At 39.0% G+C, this 27,332-nt stretch overlaps 1 protein-coding gene across 3 annotated transcripts; it reads left to right on the top strand.

Moving 5' to 3' along the window:
* The first annotated feature begins 1,376 nt into the window (after positions 1–1,376).
* MSL3 (MSL complex subunit 3) lies at positions 1,377–27,332 on the top strand. Of its 3 annotated transcripts, none has more exons than XM_048931321.1 (13): positions 1,377–1,524; positions 3,790–3,872; positions 4,435–4,530; positions 5,265–5,365; positions 6,164–6,252; positions 8,811–8,933; positions 9,371–9,531; positions 10,989–11,147; positions 11,606–11,868; positions 12,050–12,159; positions 12,352–12,451; positions 12,855–12,939; positions 22,550–27,332. In XM_048931321.1, the coding sequence occupies exons 1-13, from the start codon at positions 1,426–1,428 to the stop codon at positions 22,647–22,649; spliced, it is 1,569 nt and encodes a 522-aa protein (XP_048787278.1). In that variant the 5' UTR covers positions 1,377–1,425; the 3' UTR covers positions 22,650–27,332. The 3 variants fall into 3 exon arrangements, with proteins under 3 accessions (XP_048787278.1, XP_048787290.1, XP_048787285.1); XM_048931333.1 differs by lacking the exon at positions 1,377–1,524 and adding an exon at positions 1,541–1,635; XM_048931328.1 differs by lacking the exon at positions 1,377–1,524 and adding an exon at positions 1,950–2,075.

The raw sequence follows: 27,332 nt of genomic DNA, 5'->3' as shown, positions 1-27,332 counted from the left end.
TGGACCTTGATCCCAAAGAAGCTGAACCTGATGAAGCACCACAGCTGTTTATTTTCATATATATATACATGTAGATGTATACATACATATATATATATATATATACACGTAGATGTATATGTATGTATACACTTCTAAAGGACTTGCTGGATGCAAGTGAGGAGCTCTATTTCAAGCTTTGCTAGACCTGATACGTCTTGTATTGGGCCTTCTGTTTATATGCTACACATGACAACTACAACTCCTCACAAATGTTGCACATGCAGTACGTATATACACGTACACAACACCCATTTTCCAAGAGCTTTTTTTCTGTTGGTTTTGCACAGCCATTTGGCAATCAACCCTTCAGAGAAACTGCTACCTTTGAAAATTGATAACTTGTATTTAATATTCTGGTAGACCTAGGGCTTTTTTGCATAACACTATCACAGAGCCAATGTTTCTTCAATGTGCCCACCTCTGTGCTCTCAGAGCTCCCTCTGGATGGATTTTTGTTAAGTGCATCCTTTAAAGTCTTCCAGTAGCACTGGAGAGAGATCTGGCAAAGTGGGGGACGTGCTGACAAGGGTTATGTGCAGCCAGGTGGATAAGGGAGATAAAAGCAGATGCTCCTTATCTCAAGAGGAAACATGAACAAGAAGAAACATGAGACAAAAAGAAAAGCAGCCTGAGTGGGGCTAAGGTGAATAAAGAGAGGCTGAGGTAAGATCAATGAGAAGCAGTGTCTGGAAATATAGAGCAGTGAGGAGGAAGGAGACAACAGGACAAAACACAGGGCTGTTTCAGGCAGAAGTGGTTGAAGGATCGCCTAGTGTGACTACTGTCACTGGCATACCAGGTCAGAAGTCAGGATACAGACAGAAGTGTGTTGTTCAGTTTCCTCTGCTCTTGTTTCTTCTTTAAACAATGATAACTTCTGGACAGCAGCTGTTGTTCCATAGCTGCACAAAACCTTTTAATAAAAATAAAACAAAGGAACTTCGATAATACTTTCTGCAGTCAACATCACATCTACATTATAGAACAGGCTGCCCAGTGAGGGTGTGAACGTCCCCTTCCTAGAGGCACCCAAGGCCAGGCAGGATGGGGCTTTGACAGACGGTCTAGAGAGAGGTCGCACCAGAGAAAGTTCAGGTTGGATATCACGAAGAATTTCTTCTCAGAGAGAGCAGGGAGGTGCTGCAAACAAGGCCGCCCAGGGAGTCACTAGCCCTGAAGGCGTCGAAACGGCCATCTTGACAGCGGAGGACGGCTCCCGGCTTGACAGCACAGCCGGGGCACGCAGCTCAGCCCCCTCCCTGCCCCGTTCTGGCAGCCCGCCACCCCGCCGCCTCCACCCGAGGAGCCGGAGAGGGCGGGGCCGGCGGCAGCACCTCCCCGACGGGCGGGGCGGGACGCTCTCCTTTGCGCCATGATGAACAAATGACCTCGCGGGGAATGAAATTTAAGTTCCACCGGGGGGAGAGAGTTCTCTGCTTCGAGCCCGACCCCACCAAGGCTAAAGTGCTCTATGATGCCAAGGTGACCGGCCGCGCTCGCACCCTGCCCTTCAGCCCCGGACAGCGGAGAGGCGGGGCCGCCCTTAACGCTCCTTCGTCGGTGCGCCGCGCGCTCCCGCCGCTCCGCTTCCGGGTGCGCGCGCTGGGGGGGGCGGAGGAAGGGCGGAAGGGGGACGCGGCCGCGGGCAGGCGGGGCGGCCCCGCCGCTGCCACTGGGCGCGGGGATCGGACGGCGGGAGAGAACGGGTCCGGAGCGGCGGCCGAGCCCCCAAAGCCGCTCTTTCGGCCCGGCCGCTAACAGGAGCGGGCGGAGCCGGGGCCTTGTGTTCTGTTCAGGCGGCGAACGGCGCCGCTCCTCGGTGCGGCAGTGCCACCGCGCTATCCGGCCGCGGCTGGACGCTGCTGAGCGGTCCCCCTTTTTTTTTTTTTTCCTTCTGTCTCTAGCCTAGCGTGGCTCGTCAGCCTCCTTACTCTCTGCCTGCCTCCCCCCTCAGAGGGTGTGAGCGCAGCGGCGGTGCGCGCAGAAAAACCGTCGTAAGCGGTGGGCGGCGGTCTGCAGTGGCGGTCCGTCAGGTGACTGCGTTGCGGGCCTGGCCCCTTGTGCAGCTGCCGGCACTTCGTGGGGCTTTGTGTAGGTCCGGTGCTTCTGGGAGCGCTGGTGCGACATGAGCTGAATTTTTCAGTCTAAAGTGACCTGTTCTGAACCTGTCAATGGTTTAGCATTTAACGTGGAGGTTGGTGGTCTTGTGTGTAGCAGGGGGGTTGGAGATTCATGATCCTTGAGGTCCCTTCCAACCCTGGCCGTTCTGTGATTCTGTGATTCTACTTTGTGTGGTGGGGGTTGTTTACTGGTTTTGCTTGTCCACTGAGGGGCAAAAAGGAATGTTACAGCTGGATTCTTGACCGGATGGTACTTTTGTGCTAGGAATTTACTAGTAGTGTCAGTCAGTGTTTTCCAAATGCCTTTCCATGGGAATTTGAGCTGTCCTCGTGTTTCTCCACATATTGTTATCACAGAATGGCCAGAGTTGGAAGGGACCTCAAGGATCACGAATCTCCAACCCCCCTGCCACATGCAGGGCCACCGACCTCCCCATTTAATACTAGACCAGGCTGCCCAGGGCCACATCAACCTGGCCTTGAACACCTCCAGGGACAGGGCATCCACAACCTCTCTGGGCAGCCTGTTCCAGCATCTCACCACTCTCATAGTGAATAATTAAGTGGTATGTTCCAGCCATCCCAACAGCCATCACAGCAGACCTTAGAGGCAACTTCAGAGCAGAAATTTAATAGCACCTTTATCTTTACTTTCAAATACCCTGGACTCTAGCAACGCTCTCCTTGGTTCAGCAGTTCCTTACATTCTGGGTTCCAAAATTAAACGTTCCTGTGGCCTATCCACTGGCTTCACCCATGTATGTGGTGTGCCCATTCACATGAGGGTGGGATGATTCCTTTGTTTTTAGTAGTCCTGTTGATCTTCTTAATGATCCACTGTGAAATATCTTTCTCCTTTGACTGGCTGTTTGTACTTTATTTTTTCTTTTTTAAATACTGAATTTCTGTGTTCTGAGAAGAAAGCAGATTTAAAAAAACAAACAAAAAAAACAAAACAAAAAACAAACAGGAGCATGTAATGCAGTTCATCTGTGTGTCTTGCTAATGAGAGAAAGACGAAGAAAGCCTCCTCTCCAAACAACTGTTCAGAAAATGCCTCTAGCGTAAATAATGATTTTTGTTTCCACTTTGACCTCACTTGATCAAAATAAACTTGTGGGTGCCTGAGATAATTATTTTTTGGAGCTGAAACTAGGTGGTCTTTGAGGTTCCTTCCAACCCAAGCCGTTTTATGACTGTGTCATTTTACCTAAGTGAGGGAGAAAGAAACAGAAACCCACATACAAGACATTTTTGTGTTTCAGAGCTAGATTATATGCTCAAGAGAACAGTCTTTCTGAGGTTTACATATAGTGCTGTTGCTTCCTGAAGAGGTATAGTCTATCTACACATCCATATTGCTGTAGAACAACACAATATCACATTGTCTTGAAAGCATTGTCCAGAGGGCAGGATAAAGATGGCTAGCTGCACTTTAGAAGTGCCTGACAAAAAAAAGCAACTTTTGCTCACCACTGGTATAGTTTATATATTTTTCTCATATAAACAGTCAATAACAAAACTGTAGTTGTCTTGAACATATTTTTTTCTGTGTGTATAAGTTCCTTAAACATTCAGAAGTTCACATTCTTTCAAGTGTTGTAATATGTGCTGTTCACTGTTTCAGATTGTTGATATTATTGTTGGTAAAGATGAGAAAGGCAGAAAAATTCCAGAATATCTAATCCATTTTAACGGTTGGAACAGAAGGTAAGAACCTGTATACCTAATTTTTGTTCTTTCATTACTTCCTTTTTTATTTTTGGCAGATAAAAATGTTATGTAGAATGTCCAAGATCTAATGTTTGTATGAGTATGTTTAATCTATGAGTGCTTTTAATATATTTGAACGTATTGGCTGATTAGTTTCTATCTTTAAATATCAGTGTATCAGTTTGATAACCATCAGTTTAAACTTTATGGGATATTTGTATACTGTGGCTCCCAGGTTTCCAGTAATAAAAAGATTTTTGTCCTTCATTAAACCTAAGCCTAGGTAGTTTGCCTATTGTGGTTAGATGAGTACAGTCTCTGACCATGGTCTATAGCACATATTGATGCTACAAACGTTACCATTTGATGCCTAGAAGCTCTCCAGTCTTGACATAGCATTGTCAGTTGGAAGCCATGTGAATACTGAAGAATGTAACTCAGTGTTGCTTCTGAATAATGTTAAGATAGTACTTCTTACATTTAACATGTATTAATTTACCAACAATCATGAATGGAATGTATGTAAGCCATTAGTAACTTTCTTTTGACCACTCCTTAGCTGGGATAGATGGGCAGCTGAAGATCATGTCCTTCGTGATACCGATGAAAATCGCAGATTACAGCGTAAATTGGCACGGAAGGCTGTGGCTCGCATGTAAGTAATACTTTTGGTTTCAGCATGAAGATTTTTCAGATTTGACCAGCCACTTTTGTAGGTGTATGTAAGTGAGTTTGATCTCTAAGCTCATGCTGTAGGTGGTACGTGCCTATTCAGTGCAGTCAGTGTGTTCTTGGGAGCTTCTCTTTCATTCAAAGGTGCATAGCTACATGTTGTTACCAAACATGTAGGTTTAAATGTTGCTCAATGTTTTAATGTTGTTTAAGCGTTCTCTACATTTAATAAGTATATGTTATTCTTAACTATTGCTGTGAGATGCCTTTTTATTGGGACTACATTTTCTCAAAGAAAGGTACTTCTAAAACAACTTAGAGAGGCCTGAGGTACTTTCGAGTCAGAGGCAATATTTTAATCTCAGTTAAATGTGGCTTGAGGATCTGCTTGAGAAGGCAAGTAAAAGGTAGTGAAGGTATCTACTGTAAAATGAGCATTGCCTGAATTATTTCAGTGTTAATTCATGAAAATAACCTGAACATACATCCTGTGTGTTTTCATGTACTGGTGTTAGCTAAGATAAACATATTAAATGGCAGTGTTCAAGAGGTGCCTGGATGAGGAGCTACGAGATATGGTTTAGAAGCTTGTGGTACTAATAGGAATGGGAGGGTGGTTGGACTAGATGATCTTGCAGGTCCTTTCCAACCTTGCGATTCTGTGATTCTGTGAAATGAGATTGGCCAAGTTTAAGTGAACTGTTTTATGCTCTACAGGAGAAGAAAAGGAAGAAAGAAGAGACGTTGCAGGTTGCCTGGTGTTGACTCTGTTTTAAAAAGCCTTCCTGCTGAGGAAAATGATCATCATAGCGAAAAAAGTGAGTTTGTTTTTATTCTCTAGTAACTAGCATAATGCCTTTAATGCTGAGCTATGGGTACAGTGAGCACTTTAACTTGCTTTTAGGATGACATGAGTGTCATGGAACTGTACTGAGGCAGTCATATTAAGAGTGAGTGCAGTGTTTCAGGTTAAGCATCTCTTAGCCTAGGGTACCACATTTCTTCTTGTGTTCCAGAGACTTTTTCTTCTGTCAACTCAACTCTTCCAGTCAGTGATATCAGAGTTTTTTGCAGTTTTGTTTGCTATGTGCAAGAAGTCCCTAGTCTTCCTTCTGTGGTGTAAAGAAGTTAGACACTTTGCTCGCTAATGTTTCTGTGTATTTCAGAGGAGGTGGTAATAAGACTTTTTTTTTTCCTAATTTGACTACTTGATTTCACTCTTAAGCCAGCTCTTTCAATTCACTTTTCTTTGTAACCTGGAAGCCACCAAGAACACTGGCACTTCATTGATGTTCTGGCAGTCTCCTGATTGAATAATTAATACATTAATCCCATATTCAGAACTGAAGTTCAATTAAAAAAACTGAAAATATTTGTGTGTATACAGCAATATAAAGAGACTTTCTGAACTGTGTTTAATCTAGAAGGAATGTAGGAGTACTTTTGTAAACTTCTTGTCTTCCATTTTCATGAAGCTTCTTGCGTGCTGTAAGTACTGCTTGTGTGCTTAATAAGAATGAACAATTCTAATAACATAAAAATAACAACTTGTTATAAATATAATTTAGGTGTGCAATGTAATAATGTAAAAAATATCTGAAATCTCTTTTACACAGCTGTAAGTAGTTCTTCTGACGACAGTGATGAAGGAACAGATGAAGAAATAAAAAGTGAAGAAAGTGACATAGAAGAGAGGACAGAAATGGTATGTTTATTGTCTCCTTGACTTTAATTTAAAAATCAGTATTTAAAATGCTGGAGAAATTGAAATGAAGGATATATATGTTACCAACTGGTGGCTTACATAGGTTAGAGAAGCTAAAATCCAGATAGAATTAAATTTAGCCAGGGACTTACAGGGGAACAAGAAATTCTAAAGGTATATCAGTGATTAAAGGAAGGCCAGGGAAGATGTGGGCCCTTTCAGGAAGGAAGCTGGAGACCTGGTCACAAGAGATACACAGAAAGCTGAGGTGCTCAATGGCTTCTTTGCCTTAGTCTTCACTGGTAAGGTGAAGAGTCACGCTGCCCAAGCTGCAAAAAGCAAATGTAAGAACTTAGAGAAGGAAGATCTGCCTGCTGTAAGTGAAGATCAGGTTTGAGACCATCTGAAGAACTGAAGATGCACATAGTACATGGGACTCAAGGAGATCCATCCATGGGTTCTGAAGGAACTGTTTGCTGAAGTTGCCAAGCCACTGTCCATTAAATTTGAAAGGTCACAGCAGTCTGGAGAAGTTCCCACTAATTTTCCCATTTTCAAAAAGGGAAAAAAGACCCAGGGAACTACAGGCCAGTCAGTCTCACCTCTGCCTGGAAAGATAATGGAGCAGATCCTTCTGAAGGCCCTACTAACCATGTGGAAAATAAAGATGAGGTGATTGGTAGTAACCAACGTGGCTTCATTAAAGGCAAGTCATGCCTGACGAACTTGGTGGTGTTTTATGATGGAGTTACAGCATCTGTGGATAGAAGAAGAGCAATCAGTGTCATCTACCTGAATTTTTGTGAAGCATTTGACAGGGTCAAACTAAATTGGAGAAAAATGGATTTGAAGTGTTGATCACTTGCTGGATACCCATTAGCTGGATGGTTACGCTCATAGAGTTGCAGTGAATGGCTCAGTGTCCAAGTAGAGACCAGTGATGAGTGGTTCCTCAGGGATCAGTGCTGGGACCGGTGTTATTTAGCATCTTTGTAGGCAGCATGGACGGTGAGATCAAGTGCAGACCTCAGCATGTTTGCAGATGACACTAAGCTGAATGGTGCAGTTGACATGCTAGAGGGAAGGGATGCCATCCAGAGGGTCCTGGACAAGCTTGAGAGATGGGCCTGTGCCAACCTCATGAAGTTCAACAAGGCAAAGTGCAAGGTTCTGCATCTGTATCAGGGCAATCCCAAACAAAGATACAGGTTGGGTGGCTTGAGGACAGCCCTTAGGAGAAAGATTTGCAGGTGTTAGTTGATGGAAGACACAACATGAGTCAGCAGTGTGCACTTGCAGCCCGGAAGGCTGACTGTATTCTGGGTTGCATCAAGAGAAGCATGACCAGCAGGCCAAGGGTGGTGATTGTGCCCCTCTACTCTGCTCTTTTGAGACTCCACCTGGAGTACTGTGTCCAGTTCTGGGGCCCTCAACACAAGAGGGATGCAAAGTTGTTGGAGCAAGTCCAGAGGAGAGCCACAGAGAGATGATCAGAAGGCTGGAACACATACCTTATGAGGATAGGCTAAGAGAGTTGGGGTTCTTCAGCACAGAGAATGCTCTGGGCGGACCTTACAGCAGCCTTCCAGTACTTGAAAGAGGCCTACAGGAAAGGTAGGAGAGGCTTTCTATAAGAGCATGTAGTGATGGGAGAGGGGAGATGGTTTTAAACTGAAAAGGAGGATATTAGGAAGAAATTCTTTACTGTGAGGATGATGAGACACTGGAACAGGTTATCCAGTGAGGCTACAGATGTCCCCTCCCTTTAGGTGTTCAAAGCCAGGCTGAATGGGGCTTTGAGCAACCTGGTATAGTGGGAGGTGTCCCTGCCTATAGCAAAGGGTTTGGAACTAGGTGTTCTTAAAGGTCCCTTTTAACCCAAACCATTCTGTGATTTAACTGTAATTTAAATGTAAATTGTCTACTGTGGTTGAGTTTTTGAAAGTTATATGTGATGTCATATTGTAGAATTTTTATAGTAATCTTTAAGTACACATTTGCTTCTTTTTTTTCTCCCTTGCAACACATAAGGTTTGTGTGGAGAAAACAAACTAGATTATCTGCTTTTGTAGGTGCTGTAAAATCTTACTGGTCTACTCAGGTTGGATGCAGCAGTAGCATCTTGGTAGCTTTTGTATTTTCCTGTGAAATGAGTCTATCAGTGCTGGCCTTTAAAATATGGAAGGCAAACTTCAAGAAAAAACATCTCTCTTCTGCTTTAGCAAAAGCAAAGTTCGGCATAAGTAGTTGCTCTGAAGGCCTGTGATATTAAACCAGTGTAACATAGGTGATCTGAAGCAGCAAAACATAACCAATCTGTTTGTTCCTTTGTGTTAATTAAGTGAATGCTAAATTAAACAATTTGCAGATGATATGAAAGTGGTGTTACTGCTTACAGTACAGCTACTATAAACTTATTTATTATAATTGTAAAAGTAATGCAATTTTACTGTTGTGTGTCAAAACTTCACTGAATGTCAAAGAATGTGTTGAAGTTCTTTTTCACTAATATTAATAAGTGCAAACACTGTATTGTTTCTTGCACTGGACTCTTGTAGAAAGAAGATCAAGACACTCATTCAAAAAGGGAAATGGAAGAAAGAGCAATAAACATAGAAATTCCTGAAGTCTTGAAAAAGAAGCTTGAAGAAGACTGTTACTATATTAATAGAAGAAAACGGGTATGAAATAAAAGCAATGAAGTTAATATGCATGATGTGGGGTCAAAAATGCTTATATATGGCAACCCCTTTCTTAATCATTGTTGCAAAGGAAAGCTCAGATAGCATAAAGAAGAACAAAAAGAGTGCAGGGAGCAGACTTCTGTATAGCAAGAACAGTGAGTTGTCGTTCTATTTAAGGGCTTAACGCTTCTGTACCTGGCATGTTTCAGGAGTGCAAGTTCTTTAAAGCTGAAAATGTAATTACTATAGTTCACCTATTTTTTTCTAAATATCTACAAACAATTGAAAATGTAGTTTTAGAGACTGAAATTAATCACTCCTGAAGTAACTTTATGCAGTAGAGACTTTAAAAACCTCATAACTTCATTAGCTCCTGCTTTAGATATATTTATTAATTATTTTTGTAAGACATCAGTTTGTTGTTTCTTTTTCAGCTAGTGAAGCTTCCTTGCCAGACAAATATAATAACCATCCTGGAGTCATATGTGAAACATTTTGCTATTAATGCTGCATTTTCAGCCAACGAAAGGTCTCGGCACCATCAGGTGACTCCACATGCTAATATGAATCTTCATTATGTGCCACCAGAGAAGAAGTAAGTAAGCTTTAGCATACAGCCATGAGAAGAATTAACTTGCATTTTGTGCTCTGTCTTAAGGCTAAACAATCTGTCTTAAGGTTTATATTGTAATGATACTGTTGTTTTACAAAGGTTAAACGCTATATGCAAGCATTTCTAATAACACTCCGAGTGCAGATTATTTGTTTTAATGACATGTATTCTTAAGGCTTAGAGTCAAAATGCAGGAAAACTGAATGCTTACAGTCGCACCAATCCTGCTTATTAAAATTGATTACATCTTTGTATGTTATTTTCAACTGACCTTTGTCATCTTCTTCCTGTTAAGTCTGCGTATTTGCTGTTTTCTTTCATAAAGATTTTCAATATTAAGTAAGGCTGCTCCATTTAGTCTACACTAATGTGAAATTTTGCATTTTATCAAACATTGAACATAATGAAAGTCAAGATTTTTTTCAGCACTGTATAACAATGCTATTTCCTGGAATATCTTGGTCTACATGAGTGTTTCACTTTGTTGATGTCATTCATTACATGACAGATTAGTTATACTTTCTTTGTAAAGTAATCTCCCAAACAAGTTAGATGAGGCAGGAGTATGAATGAAAGGTGGTGTTTACATTTTGATTTATAAAGGTGTGTATTTATGTGACTTAATAATGTGCTTTAGTAGGTCATGATTTCAGAATTTCAGTGAGCCTTTTAGTAGATGAGCTTGAGCTGACAATGCTATTGTACATTCCTTACTGCATGGAAGATGACTGACCTTTTTAAATGTGGTGGAATTTCTGCACATGGTGCTGCCCTGACCCAACTTACAGACAGTGATTTGGTTGGTTTTTCTTTTTCTTTTTTTGTTTTGTTTTGTGTTAGTTTAAGCAGATTTAATGGGAGATAGAGAATTTCTAATGTAGATCTTGGTAGCATTATTTGATCGTGCCACATGCATATATATGTGCTTGATAACTGAGTAGTGATTATCTTCGTCCTGCACAGATATGAGAGGTGCTGTAAGTAGCCAGGATGCTTGAGTTCATGTTTCTTGTAACACTGCCCATCGTCTGACAACATGACTATTTTACAGAAACCTACATCAGAAATCCCTTGTAGCCTCTAAATGTTGTACTTTCCTACTAGGAGCAGACTGCTGGAAGCTGATCTGCTCTAATGCAAATACATCATTTTTTCTTGATTTGCTGGAGATCTCTTAAGCACAGCCTTAACTGCATCTTAACTGCTGTAGTTCAGATTCTGCATGTGGCTTCTAGGCAGGGATTCCATCTATTAAATACTTATATTCTCCTGACAGATGACTCTTATTAAATACAATAAACTTGGTATGCTTTTAATTGCTTATTACACAGGGAAGGGATGCAATCAGTATGTCATAGTGAAGATGTAGGAATTTCCCCTTACAGAACAGAATATTTTGATGCGTGTCTTTGAAATTCCTCTTTCTTTTTTCTCTGTAGTGTTGAGCTGTGTAAGGAGATGGTGGATGGGCTGAGAATAACGTTTGACTTCACACTTCCATTAATTTTGCTCTATCCTTATGAGCAAGCTCAATTTAAGAAGGTGACTTCATCAAAATTCTTTCTTCCTATCAAAGAGAACTCAACAAACACTAACAGGTACATTGGTTATAGAGAGTGTGATACTGCTTATCTCATGAGAAAAATGCAATAAAAAATGGTTATGTGCTTAGAATGCCATGATTTCTTATATGCTTTGGCTCAAAAATAGTCTTCTTGATGAATTGCTTACCTGCTCTCTGAATTACTTGCCTAAATTCGGAATACAAGTTGTGAATTTCTATCTGATTAACCCCGAAAAAAGGGTTTGTACTGACTGGATTTATGCTGCAACTTCATGAAATTACATTTCGATGTAATTTTAATTTATGATCATTAACCTTTAAAATAAGTATGCTTCAGGAAGCTATTATTTAAAATAAGCTCTCGTTACTTTGCTCATTCTTGAAAGGAGGCTGTGTAATTCAGATAATTGTTTATTAAGGTTTGTGAGACTTCAGTTTCAAGGAAAGACCACCTGATCTTTTCAGTTCTGTGAAGTTGTGTTTGTTTCCTAGAAATCAGGAGGAGCTTTCCCCAAGCCCACCTCTGCTGAATCCACCAACGCCTCAGTCAACAGACAGCCAGCCTGCAACAGCAGAGCCAGCCACACCAAAAAGAAGGAAGGCTGAACCTGAAATCCTGCAATCGCTGAGACGTTCTACACGGCATACCTCTAACTGTGACAGGTTGTCTGAAAGTAGTGCTTCCCCACAACCTAAACGGCGGCATCTGGAGACCCCAACTTCTATGCCAAAGCTCTTCTTGCACCTGGAGAAAAGTAGGTTTTACTGTTATGGTTGTTACTCCGAACAAGAATAAATCTTGTTCCTTTTTAACGTCATGTGAGCTGAATGAGAAGCACTCACTAAATTCTTGTGTTTTAATACTTTAAATATTTTATCACTATTGTTCCACAAAACAGATTGTTATATATATATATACTTGTTTCTTTTTTGAAGAAACCCCTGTTCATAGTGGATCATCTTCACCTATAACTCTGACTCCTAGCAAAGAGGGGAGTGCAGTTTTTACCGGCTTTGAAGGTAGAAGGAACAACGAATTGAATGAGGTAAGAGGTCTTCGTTATTGGCTTAGATTAAATGTTCAAAGTTACAGTGGGCCTCAGAGTAGGACTGCCTGAGAAAAGGTGTTGTTTACATGAGTTACTTATCTTCACTCAGGTTTTGGAGTTCTATACAAACCAAACTCATTAGGATGCTGTAATGATCTTATAACTAACACTTACACGTTTTATGTTCAGGTTTTGTCCTGGAAACTGATGCCAGAGAACTATCCACCAAGTGATCAACCACCACCTCCATCGTACATCTATGGATCTCAACATTTGCTACGCATGTTTGGTAAACTTCTGTGGAATCATAACTGCTTTTCTTTTTGTTTTTGTTGGCAGTGAGCAAGATTTTTTTTGTTGTTGTTTTTGGAGAAATGTAAATTTTGATCTGTTTAAAACCCTTAAGATGTTGTTCATTATTTCAGTTTTCTTTTACTGTCTGTAAGCATTCATTTAACAAAAACCGAAAAGGTAAATAAGTGCTGCTTCCATGCATTATCAAACGTTAAACCCAGCAACATCTGCTTTCTGAGCATGTTTGTTATGGTGAGGTTTTGGAAGATGATTGAGCATCTTTCAAAGAAAAGTGGAGGCTGCAGTGAAAATAGTTTCTTAGATTTCTACACTGTGGATAAATGTAACTAGAAATTGCTTTTTAAGAAAAATGTAAACATTATTTTTCTTATTTACAGTAAAACTACCAGAAATACTGGGGAAGATGTGCTTTCCTGACAAGAACCTCAAGGCTTTAGTAAAACACTTTGAAATGTTTCTAAGGTAATGTGTTTCTAAGGAAATGTGTTCCAAGGTAATCTGCCACAGTAGTACTGACTACATTGTTACATAGATTTAAGCATTCCAGAATGCCAAGAGGTTTCTGAGGTGTTAATTTTCATAGCTGCAACAACATGACAAAATGAATTACAGAAGTAAAAATAGTGGATGAAGTTCAGGTCTCCTTTAACTTCAATACTTAATGTTTTAATAAACAATGATAGGGAACTTCAGTATACGAGTTTGTGTGATAGGAAGAATCTCTTATTAATGATGGTGTTTGTTTTAATAAAAGACTGTTCTAGCTCTGCATTTGAACAGAAAAGTTTATCTGTTACACTGTGCAGTGTATTGTAGAGGTACCCAAACTCACTGTAATGCTGTAGCTAGAGGCAGTGTGGCTGTGTCTGCACTATGATATACTTGTCATTATTCTCATTAATATGTCTGCACTGTAGTTTGGCTCAGATGTCTGAGACAGTGCTGTATTGTGCAGCATCAGCACATCAAAAAACAAATTTTACAGAGAAAACTGGTAAGGAGGTGCTGTAAGTGGTAAACATTTGGTATAAATATGGGACTTCCATCTTAGCAGTGGTCAAATACTTTACTGAAAAATAATGTAATATGTCTCTAGGATATCAAACCTCCTGTTTGCTCAAGGAGAGCTGATGATCCATGTGCAAACTTCAAAATGCTTTTATTTTAGGTGTTTATTGAAAATACGTGTCTCAACATGTTTTCTACAGTAGGATGTTTTCTCTTGAATAATTTCATTCTCGAGTTTTACTGATTCCTTTTTACATTTGTTTTGTCAAATTCTTATTAGTACTCATTATCCTGTTAAACGGGACAGCATTAATACTTATTTTTTGGAAGCCAGGTACTAGGAATCTCTGCTTGTAGTGAATGTTACTTAGGATGCTTAATCTGCTGTTGATCAGATCAGTTTTTCAGACCTCTTCTTGTTCTGATTCTTCTGTGTCAGAGCAGGTCTTAACTCTGTCTTAAATGCCCTTATATGTTATATGGATAAGCTGAAGTGGAATGGGGTAGGATAAAGGAGGAAAGACGCTCCCACATACAAGTAGGGAAGTGACTAAAATTCATACTGTGTCCAAATACATTGTATTCTTCCATTGATCATCTTGTTCAAACGTCTAGCTATCTATAAATAGGAAAAAGTGGGTGTTTCCATATAAGCATTTTTAGCTCAGATAATGCTGTGCTTTTGAAGCAAACATCTCATTAGTTCCTTCTTACCATGCTTTGTGTTGCATTGCACACTAGTCTCAGAATGCACAAACTGGATTCCTTTTGGAAGACAGTCAGAACCATGTTGCAGTGCTATGGGGCACTCAGTGCTGAAGACCAGATTACAATTAAACCAAAATGACACCACCATCCCCTCCACCCTTGAATGAGCATAGCGTGCATATTCTTAGCTGATCAGATACATGACAGTATCTGAGGACTGAGCATAGTTTGACAGTGCTTTCTAAGCCGTTGGTTTTTGCTGATGATTTGTTTTGCTGATGCTGTTCTTATGGTTTCTATACTGAAAAGGTTCTGTAACACGGTCAGAAGTTGTCAAATTGAGAACATTTCTTAACAACATTCAGAACTGCAGTTACTGCTGTAGGAAGTGTTTAATTTTGCATAGCTCTATCACAAATGCTGTTCTTAAACTCAGTTTCTTACTAGATGTGGTGCTGTAAATTTGTATGCCCTACATAGAAGACAGTAGCAATTGTTTTTTTTTTTTTTTTTTTTAAACAAAAAACACCATGTATTTCTGGTGCTTTAGGACATCTTTCCTTTGGGTGTTTTTCTTTCCCATATGTTATTGAATGTGGTTAAGTAACTTTTCTAGAACCTCAGACTTGATCTCTGTAACAGAAATACTTCTATGTTACCTGCTTCTCATCACAAGAGGAAAAAATTAAGTTTGAGGCAGTGTCTTGTACACATTTTTTCCTCAGATTGCTTTTTTTTTTTTTTTTTTTTTTTCCTTTTGGGGAACAAAGGGGTGAATGGATGCTTATTAAGAATATTTTTATCAGTTCTGCTCTGGCTTAGTTTTTTTTTTTTAAACAAGAACTATCTTACAAAGTTTGTATACATTAGATAGGCACTCTGAAGTGAAGTGACTAATTTCTTGCCGTGAATTACTCTGCGCTGACAAGCTTGAAGCAGTCTTTCTTTATTTTTCTAATAGCAGAAAAGGGATTGAAGCTGTCTGTTAGCATTAATAAAAACTGTTCCTGAACCTTCTTTAAATTCTAGGCAGAGTACTCCAAGCAAAGCAGTTTATTCACTTTGTTAAAACTTTAATGTGATACACAGCTGATTCAGTTTTGGCATAGCTACTGATTTCATTTTGAATTATTATTATATTGCTGAAATTTACAGTTTCATTTAACATTTATACTATTAATCTCATGTGGGCTTAGAAACTGAGACTTGTTTAATGTACCACTTTGTCTGCAAGCTGGCTTGATTGAGTTTACTCGGTACTTTATAGATGCATTAAATTCACTTCAAGATGCTACATCAGTAATATTTTTCATTCATTTGTCAGATTGCTGCTCATCAAGACTGATCTCAGTTTTCCAGACAGCAATTTTTAAGGAGTATGTGAAATTTATCTTTGAGTTTCATATTAAATAGAGGCTGTACTCTTTGTGCATAGTGCAGCATTCTGTGAGTACATAATGAACACTTCTTCATGGAGAACATAACATTTGATTTCTCATTTGCAGAATTTGCAGGAGTAAAGAAAACCAGTTTCTCAAATTAAATGACAACCTTAATCTTCACTTCAAATTGTGTGGTCCTGAAATAATTCGTAATATGTGTAGAAGAGCAGGAGTCTGAAAAAGTGACCTACTTGCTTGTTGGCTTCAGAACATTTCTTAATTGGAATTTAGTTTGCAGGAGCAAACAGTGGAAGCTACCACAATAACTGTTGCCTGCTGACTGGTAGTTTTCTTACCAAAGAGTACTTGATTAAGTCTCCCTACAGTTGGTAAATGTAGAGATCAAGTATTGCCTTTTAACTAATTCCAACTTCAGTCATGTTTTTCATAAAATGCTTATGAATAAGATGTGTTGTAAATGACTTCTCTTTATTGTGAGTTGCTTAGCATGCCTCCAGATGCTGTTTAAACAACAGGCAAGAACGTGCCAGTTTGCTTCCCTGTTTCCATCTCTTTGAATACAGCCTTGACTTGCAAAACTGTTGTCCCAGGGCTACTGACCAGCAGTAGATGCTTAAGAGTTAGGAGACTATAATCTGTCTGTTATTTTTAAAATAGCAAGGCTCATTTTCTTTGAGGTAATTTCTGTTGGTGTAGTTTGTGGTTCAGAAATGTAGGTGTTTCAAGTTTCTGGAAGCAAAGAATGAGTAAATGAACAATTATATTCCCAAAATGCTTTTAAAAGTTGTGATGTTAGCCTTGGCCTGGCAAGTACCCATAGCTTTTCAGATTGTAGAATATGTTCTTAATAGTTAAATTCTTTGGTTTTGTTGAAACCCATTGATTTCTGTGTTTCCTGTAAGTAAATTCTTAATTATTTTTCTGATATTTTATAACCTGCTTTTACTTACTGTGTGAATCTGCTCCGTGGATGAAAAAGTACCTTCAGTGTTGTTGAGTATGTTATGGGGAGGGAGCCATGTCAGAAAGTGACCAAATCACAGAGCTGTGCATTTCCAAAAGCACTTATTAGAGGGATTATGGGCTGTTAGAAGTAGCCTTATAAACTAGACCTCTGTTCTTGGCGTCACAATGTTTCTTGAGTGTAGTTTACTTAATTGCAGTAGTAAATTATGGCCACTAGTCTGTGCTAATGTGCAGTTAATGAAAGAGTATTTGTGGCTTTCTGAGAAAGGGGAAAAAAAATGAAGTACTGCACATAGTGAGTGAAACAGAAAACATCTTTATGTAAAGCTGCTTGTGACTGAGTTTCATCTCGTTATGCCTTAATGTTGCAAAGTGACAGCAGATTGGAAATGATCCTGTTTGATAAGTCCAAGTATATGATTCTGCTATTTTTCTCCTGTTAATTAGCACTTTTCTGTTTGCTTATCAATTCTTGGTTTAATTGGTTCCTTGCTTAAAAACTACTCTTGCAGTACAGCAATTAGAACGTATTAGAAAGCTTAAATGAATTGTATCTTAAGTATGATAGAATCAAAGTTCTGAATGTCAGTGGCCAGGTAGGGGTTTCCAAATAATAATCATTGAAAAAATATTCCTTTACTTGTTGTAGCTCTAAAGTTTTGAAACACTGCGATGAAGGACCTTTGCCTGCACAGTGATTTTATGTGCCTTATCGTGTTGGGCCAGTATTCACCTTTGCATTTTAGTTTTGGTGTATTCATTGGGTGGCCAGAAGGCTAACAGCCATTTTGGTTCCTCCCAGGCTTTTGGCACCTTTGCAGTAAATGCTTGTAAATCAGTAAGAAGTGACTCGTACTGTAGAGTCTTCTGTTTTCTGGTCTCTGTTCTTCTGCTCCATCTGGTTGGTCTGAAGAATCTCCTTGAGTACACTTACTGTTTTCGAGTAGGGTTTGATTGCTTTATCAAAAGTATTTATGGGAACTGCACGTTGTGGATTGCTGCTCTTCCTTCAGCTTACCAGGTCATCAGGTGCCTATGTATTTGACTGAGGAGCATATCCCTAATCAGAATAGTATTTAAATCATGTATCTACAGTAGAGTGTGCCCAAAATATTTTGTCTTACGGCAGCTTGTTCAGAAGATAGCTCTAGGAACTAATTCTGAGATCTGTAATGGACTTGCCAAAAGTGAGTCTTCACCTTTGAGAGCAACCAAGAATAAATGTAATCGGTCTTGTAGAACTGTTTTCCCAAAAGTAGTGGTGTATCTTTTAATTTTCACTCTGGTTTCCTGGGTTATGTTGGCAGCTTAGCATATTCAGAGTTATCTGTGCTTTCCTTTTAAAGTCCATGGAGGATGATCCTGGTTTCTGTATATATGTGAATGGTGAAAGTCTAGTCAGCAGAACAAGGCTGCTGGTTTCTTGGGATATTGGATATTAGAATAAGCATCTGAAGGTTTCCTGAGTGTCCTTCTGGTGATTTGCCTCCCTACCCCCAGCTGGTAGGGATAGGGAGGCAGGAGTTGGCATAAACCCTTGTATGAAACGAAGCATTTTAGGCTTAAAATGCTGCCTTTCAGTAGTGGTCACGTAGAGGAGGCAGCTTCTTAATTTGAAAAAACATTTATTTTGAAGAGATGGGTACGAACTCCATGAGTCATCATGTTCTTTCAGCAGATTTCTTCAGATAAATCAATACAGATGCCTTTCAAACAGTATTTAGCAGAGGCTACTGATCTCTGTGGAACACCTGCTTACCTTCTAGAGCTCAGATAAATAGCTGAAGTATGCAGGATGGAACTATTTCCTGGAAATATTTTCTTTCTCCTCTGTATTGTATGTTATGTATCTGTAAATCATACCTCTATAGCTGAGGATTAAATTTATATTAAATCTATGTATTATTTATTATTAAATTTAATATAAGGTAAAAGTAAGGATTTCCTTTCTGTGGAATGTTCACACTTACCAGGCAGTCCCTTAGCTTGTTCATATGGTGATAGCTGACATCCAGAAGACTTGTTTTCTTCATGCAAAAATTGTTAAAGTAGTAAGTTGTGTTGAGGCTGCCAGGACAAGAATATTTTTGGTATCAGATGTTGCTCTTAAAGCTCATACTAATTCAGTGACCTTGCTGATAAATGTTCCTGACATACATGCCAAGTGGCCTTTTAATGTGGGTGATGATAGCTCTGTGCCTCTTCATGGTAGATCTGCCTGTATAACTCACAGCCAGATGGTAGTATGTTTGTGGGGCTATTGCTTTGGAGTCACCTGAGGTAAACTTGTTAATGGACTGCCTCATTTGAGGTGCAGAACGTAAGAATTCTTGAAGCTAGGTCGCCCTTGCATCTATTTTCTGATTTCCATCTCCTAGCCCTTTCCAAAGTGTTGCTTTTCTAGGAATCTGTGGTAGAGAGGGAAATAGCAATGTTATGTCATTACATCCATGTTCTGAAAACGAGGGTAAACTGTAAGTGTTGTTTTAGTGGGTGCTCAGCAAAATAAGTGTGCAGTCTCTCATCAGGAAGTATGTGCATGATGTGTCTCCAAACTTCCATTAGAAAGCAATTTCACTCTTCAGATTTAAGCTCTGTAAAAAGTATAAAAATGTAAAAGCAGTAAAGCAGCAGGTGATATTTTTCCTGGATTTGTAAGGGGAAGAGTATTGAAACAATTTCTGAAGAGATAAATAGCAGTGTGACTTCTGATCTGTAGCAGAACATTTTGAATCTGCTAAGTTAGTACAGTGCCCTCTGTGTCTGAACCTTGGCTCACAACTTGCAGGTTCAATGTAATTGATCTTTGTGCATTTCAGGTTTTCCAAGAGCAAAGCATTAGTAAAATATCCAATAGCTAAGAGTTTTGAGACTCCCAGTATTTCTGTGCTTTTTTCCTACACGGGTGTAGTATGGATAGGAAGCTGCTGCAGAAGGGCTGCTGCTATTTTTATACAGGTAGGCAAGGGTCAAAAACTGACCTGGTGTCGTTTCATCTGTTTCCTACCACTTTTCTACCGAAAGTAACTTGTATCTGCTCTTTGTTCTTTTCCCTTTTTGGAGTTGCAGGTATGCCACAGACATCTCAGCTAAAATTTCCCTGCATTACCAGCTGTTATTTCAGCTTGCACCAAAGTGCCATTTATGACCAATAAACTTAAGCAAAAGTCAAGCAAATTTTAAGAGAGAGTGAACTTGTTTCCCATTACACAGACTCAAAATTTTTGGTAACACACAGATCTCTTTTAAAGGCTCCTTTCTTTCAGTGTTGCTCTTTTAAAACGTACTAACTCATATGCTTCCAGCTCTTTGGTACTGTGTTTTAGAGGATATGGCACAATTTGAAAACAATTCAATTACTCCTGTGGTTTTCAGTCACTGTTTAACATGTATTAATGAAGAATTGGTAATTGATTTCTGTTGTGCAACATCTTCATCTTGTGCAATCTGAGTATGTTACAAATTAGATGCAAGGCTTTGTTTTATGCCTTATCACGCTCCCATCCCAACCACCCATCACCTCAGAAGTGATTTATAGCTGACTACAATCAGAGATCATTACAATGATTATTCAAGTCTTCTTTGAACTTTAAATTGCTCTGATTTCAGTGCCTTTTGGGAAGTAGTTTTGCTAGTGTGTGTGTGGTGCAAATAATACAGCATGCTTCTGTGAAGATTAGGAAGATCTGATTGTGTGAATGGTTCTTGTTTTCTACAGATCATTTTCTAAGGAGCGTCTCTGCATTTTATGAAAGTATTTTTTTAACATATTACAGCAATTTATGGCCTTGTGTAGAAAAGTAGATGGTGACTATTAATGACTTGGCCTAATTAAGTCACTAAGTAGTATGGTTCAACCAGTATGTTAATCAAGTATTAGTGGCTCTAATCTAGACTTGTTCTGTTCTAGGTTTTTTTCTTCTAGTTTGAGGAAAGAATAAATATCTTTCTGGTCTTCTCTCTTTTCAACATTTAACTATTTTGGGTTCTGCACTCACCTTGTTGCATTGATTGACTGCATCTTGTTCATTCATGGAGAAAAATTTCACTGCTGTTTTTATTTCATCTATTTAAATGTCTTTATTTCTGTGAACAAGAATTTAGTATAATGCAGCTGTGTAACAGTGCTGTAAAATTAAATGCAGCTTTTTTGGTTTGGCTTCCATATATATATTTTAAATGAATTCTCAAAACTGTATAGTGTAATTGTTTTGCTTTGTGCTACTTAGTGAAGTTCAAAGCTGCTGTTGGAACCAGTGAGAAACTTAGCATAGCGTGAATACTAATAAACAAGAAGAGATGCTGATGTATTTGACAGACAGGATTCTGTGAATGAGGACTGTGTGGAACTTCACCATAGCTCTTGTTTGTTATGATAGCTTGTGTGGTGTCAGTCTGTGGCAGAGCGAGTTGGGTCCTTGCTTTAAATACAAGAGATAGCTTTCTCCCTTGGCAATAACTACAGCAGCTGAATGTTGCCAGGTCGTTCTTCAGATGCTGTTATTAGTATGTAATGAAGACTTTGCTGATTAATTCCTTGGGTGATGTCTAAAATCAAAAATAAACCCCCATTTCATCTTCTGGAAGTGAACTGCTGGACGATCAATACACATGCATGTTTTAACCTTGAAATGCTTAATACCAGAAACTAGCCTAAGTCTCTCTGTAGTGTTAATTACTGAATTCTTAGGGAAGAACAGATACTGACAAAGTGGATTCTTAACAAATGGTGGAACATAAAATAATTGGCTTGTTCTAAGAAACCTGTATCTCTCATTGCTTTTCCAAGAATTAGAGGGATATAACCAGGTATGCCTCTACTTTTGCAATTGTTTGGTGACCATGTTTTGGTAAAAGGACTGGGAGGAACTGGAATCAATCTTCATCATTTATCTCCATTTGTGTGCTGTAACCTTTCTGTATGAGCTCTCAGCAGTTAATATATTCTTATTTTAAATTTCCCTTGCCTTGTATAAGACTCTTATAACCATCTTATTAGTATTCTTCGACACTTGGGCTTTCTTAAGATCAAAGGATCTGCCTAGTTTAGGCAGAGTAGCAAATGATGTTGGAGAAATGGTACAGTTTTAATTGCGCTCACCTTACAGTTCTTTTTTTTTGTTGGGAGTTCTGTTCAGAGTTGGTTATGCAAAGCTCAGTTTTTTGAGGTAAAGTTTGTTCGTATGCATCAGGTTTAAGAACTGTTTTGCCCTCACACCCCATTTTCATAACACACATCTCTGAATGTAAAGATAAGACCAGGGTGCTACTTTCTTACTAGTGTTACTAAACAATGGTGTTCAGCTTCTGTAATGAGCCAGGAAAGGGTTGTGTCTTAGCAGACCTGTTAAAATATTGAATGCTTGGCTGTGGGAACAATATTTGAAGAGCAGACTGGAGAAATCTGAAATTAGGGAACAGATTTGCAGAAGATACGTATGTCTTTCAACAACAAATGCAAAAATCAAGCACAATAGAAGGGTGGAGGTCCTAAATGCACAGTCATGCAAAAGAATAAATCATGATTTTATTTGCCTGAAAGGCTACAGTTTGACCTAATGATTACGGGCCAATTAAGTAAGATACTTAATACTGGCGTGCCTGACTTCTTGTGTAAATGAAAATACTAAGCTGAGTGTGTGACTGACATAAGTTGGAAAAGCATCTTTTTGCTTGTTTTCCCCGATAGCTCTTTGAAGCTGTATTAGAGAAGAGTGCAGCTTGTGGATTTTTATTGTGGAGCTTTAGTAAGACTTCTCACACACCTGAATTTCAGAATAATTTTCTCAAAATGAAGTTTGTTACTGTGCAGAACTTACAAATAAATAAAAACAGGGCAAACTTTTTGCGTGACATATTTCAAAATGTAATAATTCTTAACTTGCAGGCTGTAGTTTTGCTGAGCTTAAAAAATGAATAGAAATCTGCTTCTGTTAAATGTTTCATATTCTGTTTTCTCATTGTTTTTTGTGTGTGCTTTTGCTTAGGTTTTTAGCAGAATACCACGATGATTTCTTCCCAGAATCTGCTTACGTAGCTGCCTGTGAAGCCTACTACAGTACTAAAAATCCCCGGGCAATCTACTGAACCTATTAATAAAGATTGAATACCTACTATATGTAGCCTATGACAGTGCTACCATGTGGCTACAAGATGAAGGTGAAAAGAATTGAAACAACTTCTGGAGTTTGAAATAGGGGGATATCTTCTGTGACGGCTGGATTACTTAGCAGGAATGAGGAACTTCTTCTCAGAAAGTGTGTATAGACTGCGTTGTGAATTGCTTAGGGATTTGAATCAAACTCTGCTTCAGATGAATGAAGACGCCTCATTCTGTCTGCTAATGCATAGAACTGCATAGAACTATTAAAAAGGGAGGCAAAAGCAGATGCATTAGCAACAGGACATTGCAATTTTGTTTTAGCTTGATCCTTTCCAGCCTGAGTAATAAGACTTGACTGCGCAGTTACGTGAAGAGAATTCATAACTAGTATCTTATGAATTTTTCCTTGCAAATTGCACTTCGTTTTGTGAAACTTAAAAAAGGTTGCTTAAGTTAAAGGATTATCTTGCTGTTTGGCTAGTATGACATCAGCCTCAAGAGTGACTTTGCTTAAATGAAAGATGTGTTGCTTACTTTGCATTTTGCAAAGATGTCGCTAGCTCGTGGTAAGGCTATCAGAGTTCCAAGGAGAACATGCCTTGCCAGAGATACAACATCTATCTGGCTATAACAGATTTCCAGAGCCATTATAAAAGAACAGATTTTCTACAAGTAAGTGGAAAAGTCAATAAAGTCATGGCAGTTTAACTGGCAAGTACTCTTTTCCTAATAAAGAACATAATGACTGCTTCTTAAATGTGTGGTTTTGACTGTCTAAAATGTCTTACTTGTGCTTGATTAATATTTTTGAGATTAAGTATGCGTAGCATTAGATGGGAGTATTGACAGTGTAGGGAAGAAACCTCTTTCTCTAACATTGTTTTCTTACCCAGTCTTTAAAACTGGGTAAGGAAACATTCTTTAACACATCCCCTCTGGAAATTGGCATTCAGTCACAACTTATTTTATATCAGTAACAATACATTCAGTAGAATGTAATTGAAATATTCTTGTCTTGAACATCATCAAAACCTTGTCCACTGCATAGAACTCTGTGCTTTAGAGTTTTCTTACTTGTCAAGACAAACAGTGGGCAGAAACTTGGACTCCAAACTTACGGACTAGTGCCCTCTTCCCTTTGTAATCCTTCCTCCTTTACAAAACCTCTCTTAGAACACTTTGTGTAAAAGACAAAATATTTGACGTAGATCTGGAGAAGCTAGTAGTTAGGAATTATTTTACAAACGTAAATGGAAAACTTAGTCTAAGAGGGCAAAGCAAATCTGAAATCTACTATTGACACTCATTCTCTTTCTTTTCAGCACTGAGCTGGTTTGTTAAGCTTTTGAATTGAAGTTAGGGATTACTTCAGCTTTAGCAATTTAGGCTCTGTTCTTTAGAAAAGCTTATGTAAAGACTCTGTTGAATGTAATGGTTGCTGAACAAATGTTTTGCATGGATGCAAGCAAATAGGTCCTTGTTTCTAAAGGTTAATGTTCAGTGCTACTCTTTTTATTGTGTTTCTGTAATACAAAAATTGTAGGCTTTAGTCTTTCTCAAATTACAGAAGTTTTGAATCCAGCAGATTCCAAATACTTCAAAATCTACTCTGCTGCAAGTGTTTCATTCTAGGCTTGGACTGTAATGTTTTATAAAGATGATTCAACAAAATTCCAGTGACAATCTAATGAGACATTTGTCTTGGAATGCAGCCTGAAACTCCATCCTTAATCAGTTATGGTGTAGGAATGTTAGTGTGTATAATAGAGGAAATTTTTGTTCTCCTGTTTGCATCTGAGTACCAGACAAGTTATGGAGAATTTAAATGTGATTGTCTGCCTGTTTAATTGCTGTGATGAGAGTTTCTGTTTGCAGTAGTTATTAATTGTCATTATTGACTCATTACCAGGTCACAATGATTCCCAAAAAAGAAGGCCCAGCTAGCATAGTCTTGAATGAACAAAGTTGATGGTTTTAAAATTCACTTGAAACTGTTATTGGAGATACTACAGACTGTCTTGCTTGTAACAACCAAAAAGCTTTTCTCAAAAGTATCACCTTTTTGTACTTCTTGACATTTTCAGTTGGCATGGCCTCCCAGGACAGTATCTCTGAATTTATAAAAACTTGTTTATATTCAGCTACATCAATGTGCATCTCTGACATTCCTCTTCCCTACTGTTGCACTTTCTTTAGCAGATTTTATTTTCATATGTTTGGGTGTGGTGTTTCTGTTTTTTGCTTGTTTTTCAGTTTTATTTTTAGCGGGGACAATGCAAGAAACTTGCAAAAACTTGAACCAAATTGGGGATCAGTAGTTCTTGGTAGTCCTAAATTATATTGGAACTTAACAGTTTAGCCCTAAAATTCCCACTGAAGTATCCAGAATCTTAGGTGGGCAGGGAAGCTTAATACTGTAACCATACTTCTGTCTTTTTCACTATAACTCTTTAAATGTTCTTAATAGATTTTTTTAGTGGGATTCATAGCCATCCGAACAGATAAAGAGGTTTCTGTGCTTAGCTCTTTGTCATTCACTGCTTGCTGCTTGTAGAGCTGCTCATATCAGTGTTTTCTTACCTGATTCGGTCAGCATGGCTTAGGTTAGCTGAAGAAACACAAAAACCTGGCTGAAACAGGCTTGTGAGTATTTCATGACCATGCTTGCCAGCAGGCTGCTGCAGAGGAGAGGCTGAGCTGAGGAAGCAGCTTGAAAGACAGTAATGAGTTAAACTGGCACTGCTGTAACACATGTGCCCTGCTTCTGAGGGTTTATTCTGTGTACGCATTTGAGGAAGTTATACTTGTGTGATTATAGTGTGTACTTAAGCTGGTGAATTTCTGAAGGTAAGTTCTTGCACGTACCTTCAAGAGTGGGCAGTGTCAGTGTATTGAGTATGATGTAGGGTTTTGAATACTGCTGTCTAACCCTTCCTGTGGGAAGGCAAAGGAAAACTGAAGCGTGCTGCCTTTGATTTTTGTCAGCACTGAGGTATGTGAGCGGCTTGACACTGGGCTATGACAGTATGAAACTGAGTGAAGTGTTTTCAGATGACCAAAGGAACTCGACAAAATGTAACCGTAATGTTCTTCAGCTTGATTTCTAGTTTTTTATTTTACTTGTACCTATTACACTTCCAAAAACCCAGGTGGTGCTATTCTTTTACATGTGCCATTTAGAGCTCTTGCATCGCCTTTCTTGGTGCTGTGTTGCTACGTGTTTCAAACTCCATGGAACAATTAACTGTTCCAAAGCTCATGCTTTTGTATAGTGCCATCTTTAACCAAGATAATAGCACCTGGTCACAAGTGTTTTGGATCTAAAGTATGCTTTATGCCCCACTCTGAAAGAAAACACATGCAGATGTTGGGGTTTCAGTTAGCATTTGGTGTGAGCATTGAGCTCAGTGAGCATTTGGTGGAGTCGGCTGCTGTGTATGAGATGTCCAGTATGAACTTGTCAGGCACCGGTGTGGGATCATGTTGCTCTTCATAATGCTGAGAAGTGTCTGCAGTCACAAGAGGAAATAAAAGGCTGATAGGAAATAAAAAGCGGTTACTGCTTTTCATGTCTGCATCATAATTGTTATCAAGGCATTTGGTAAATACGCTGAGGAGTTGGTTATTGGAGTTAAAGTACATACAAATATGTAAAATCCTTAATTTCCTGAAAACTATCCATTGCTCCTCTGGAGTTGTAAGTATTTGTCTCCTAGAAGCATTTGTACAGGAGTGGAAATGCAGGCTTTTCATGGAGAAAAGCAGCAGTGTGTATATGACACTACCTTAGCATCAAATGAAACCTTTCTTGTGGTAGTTAGCTGCACAAAGCTTGGGCAGCCCCAAGTCTTAACCTCTGGCCAGCTGTGTTTGATCACCTCCTACCCCTTGGACTGTTGACTGAGCAAAAAAGCAAGCTTGCCCTCAATGGATAAATTCTGCTTACTAATTTTAGGAGTAAGTGCCAGATAATCACAGTGTGAGCATACTTAGCTCAAATGCATCAAGAAGTATATTTCTGTGCTTTGTTCCTGTGTACTGTAGCATGTCCTCTATGATATGACTTGAGAGCATTTAATAGCATTGTCAGGCCAAGTTACTTATTCTTCTGTGTGAATACAATTCAATGTAATGAGTTTCTCTGAAACAATGGTTCTTGACAGCCTGCTGCTTTCTTGATGTGTGTGACCATAATCAGTACAATCTGGATGCGTTTCCATTGTCACTTTTCCCCAGTTGTTTATGACACAGTGTACTTGGAGGGATTGTCAACTTGTTCTATAGCTGCACCACTTTTCTGTAAGAAATGAATGAATACGGGTGCTATACACATACAGCCAGAGGAATATGGTATAGAAACACTAGAATACATTTCCTTCCTCAATTTTGGTGATTTTTGCTTTAAAAAATTTGGAGAATAAATCGCCTTGGGAAAATGCTATTAGCAATGAGTAAGTGACAGATGCGGATGCTTGCTAAAATCTAACTCAATACATCCTCTCTATGGCATGCATTATGTATTTTGTCTTTTTAATTCATACAACAGCTGACTTTTTTTTTTGGTTGAGGTTGAAGATTATTGCAAACTGAGTAAAATCAGTGAAATATAAATGTGTATCCAGAGATGAAAAGAAAAAAAAAAAAAAAAAAAACCCAAAGCAGAAGAA

This window comes from Lagopus muta, chromosome 1 (assembly GCF_023343835.1).
Source record: "Lagopus muta isolate bLagMut1 chromosome 1, bLagMut1 primary, whole genome shotgun sequence".
Classification (NCBI taxonomy): domain Eukaryota; kingdom Metazoa; phylum Chordata; class Aves; order Galliformes; family Phasianidae; genus Lagopus; species Lagopus muta.
This window is presented reverse-complemented; position numbering and strand designations above follow the sequence as displayed.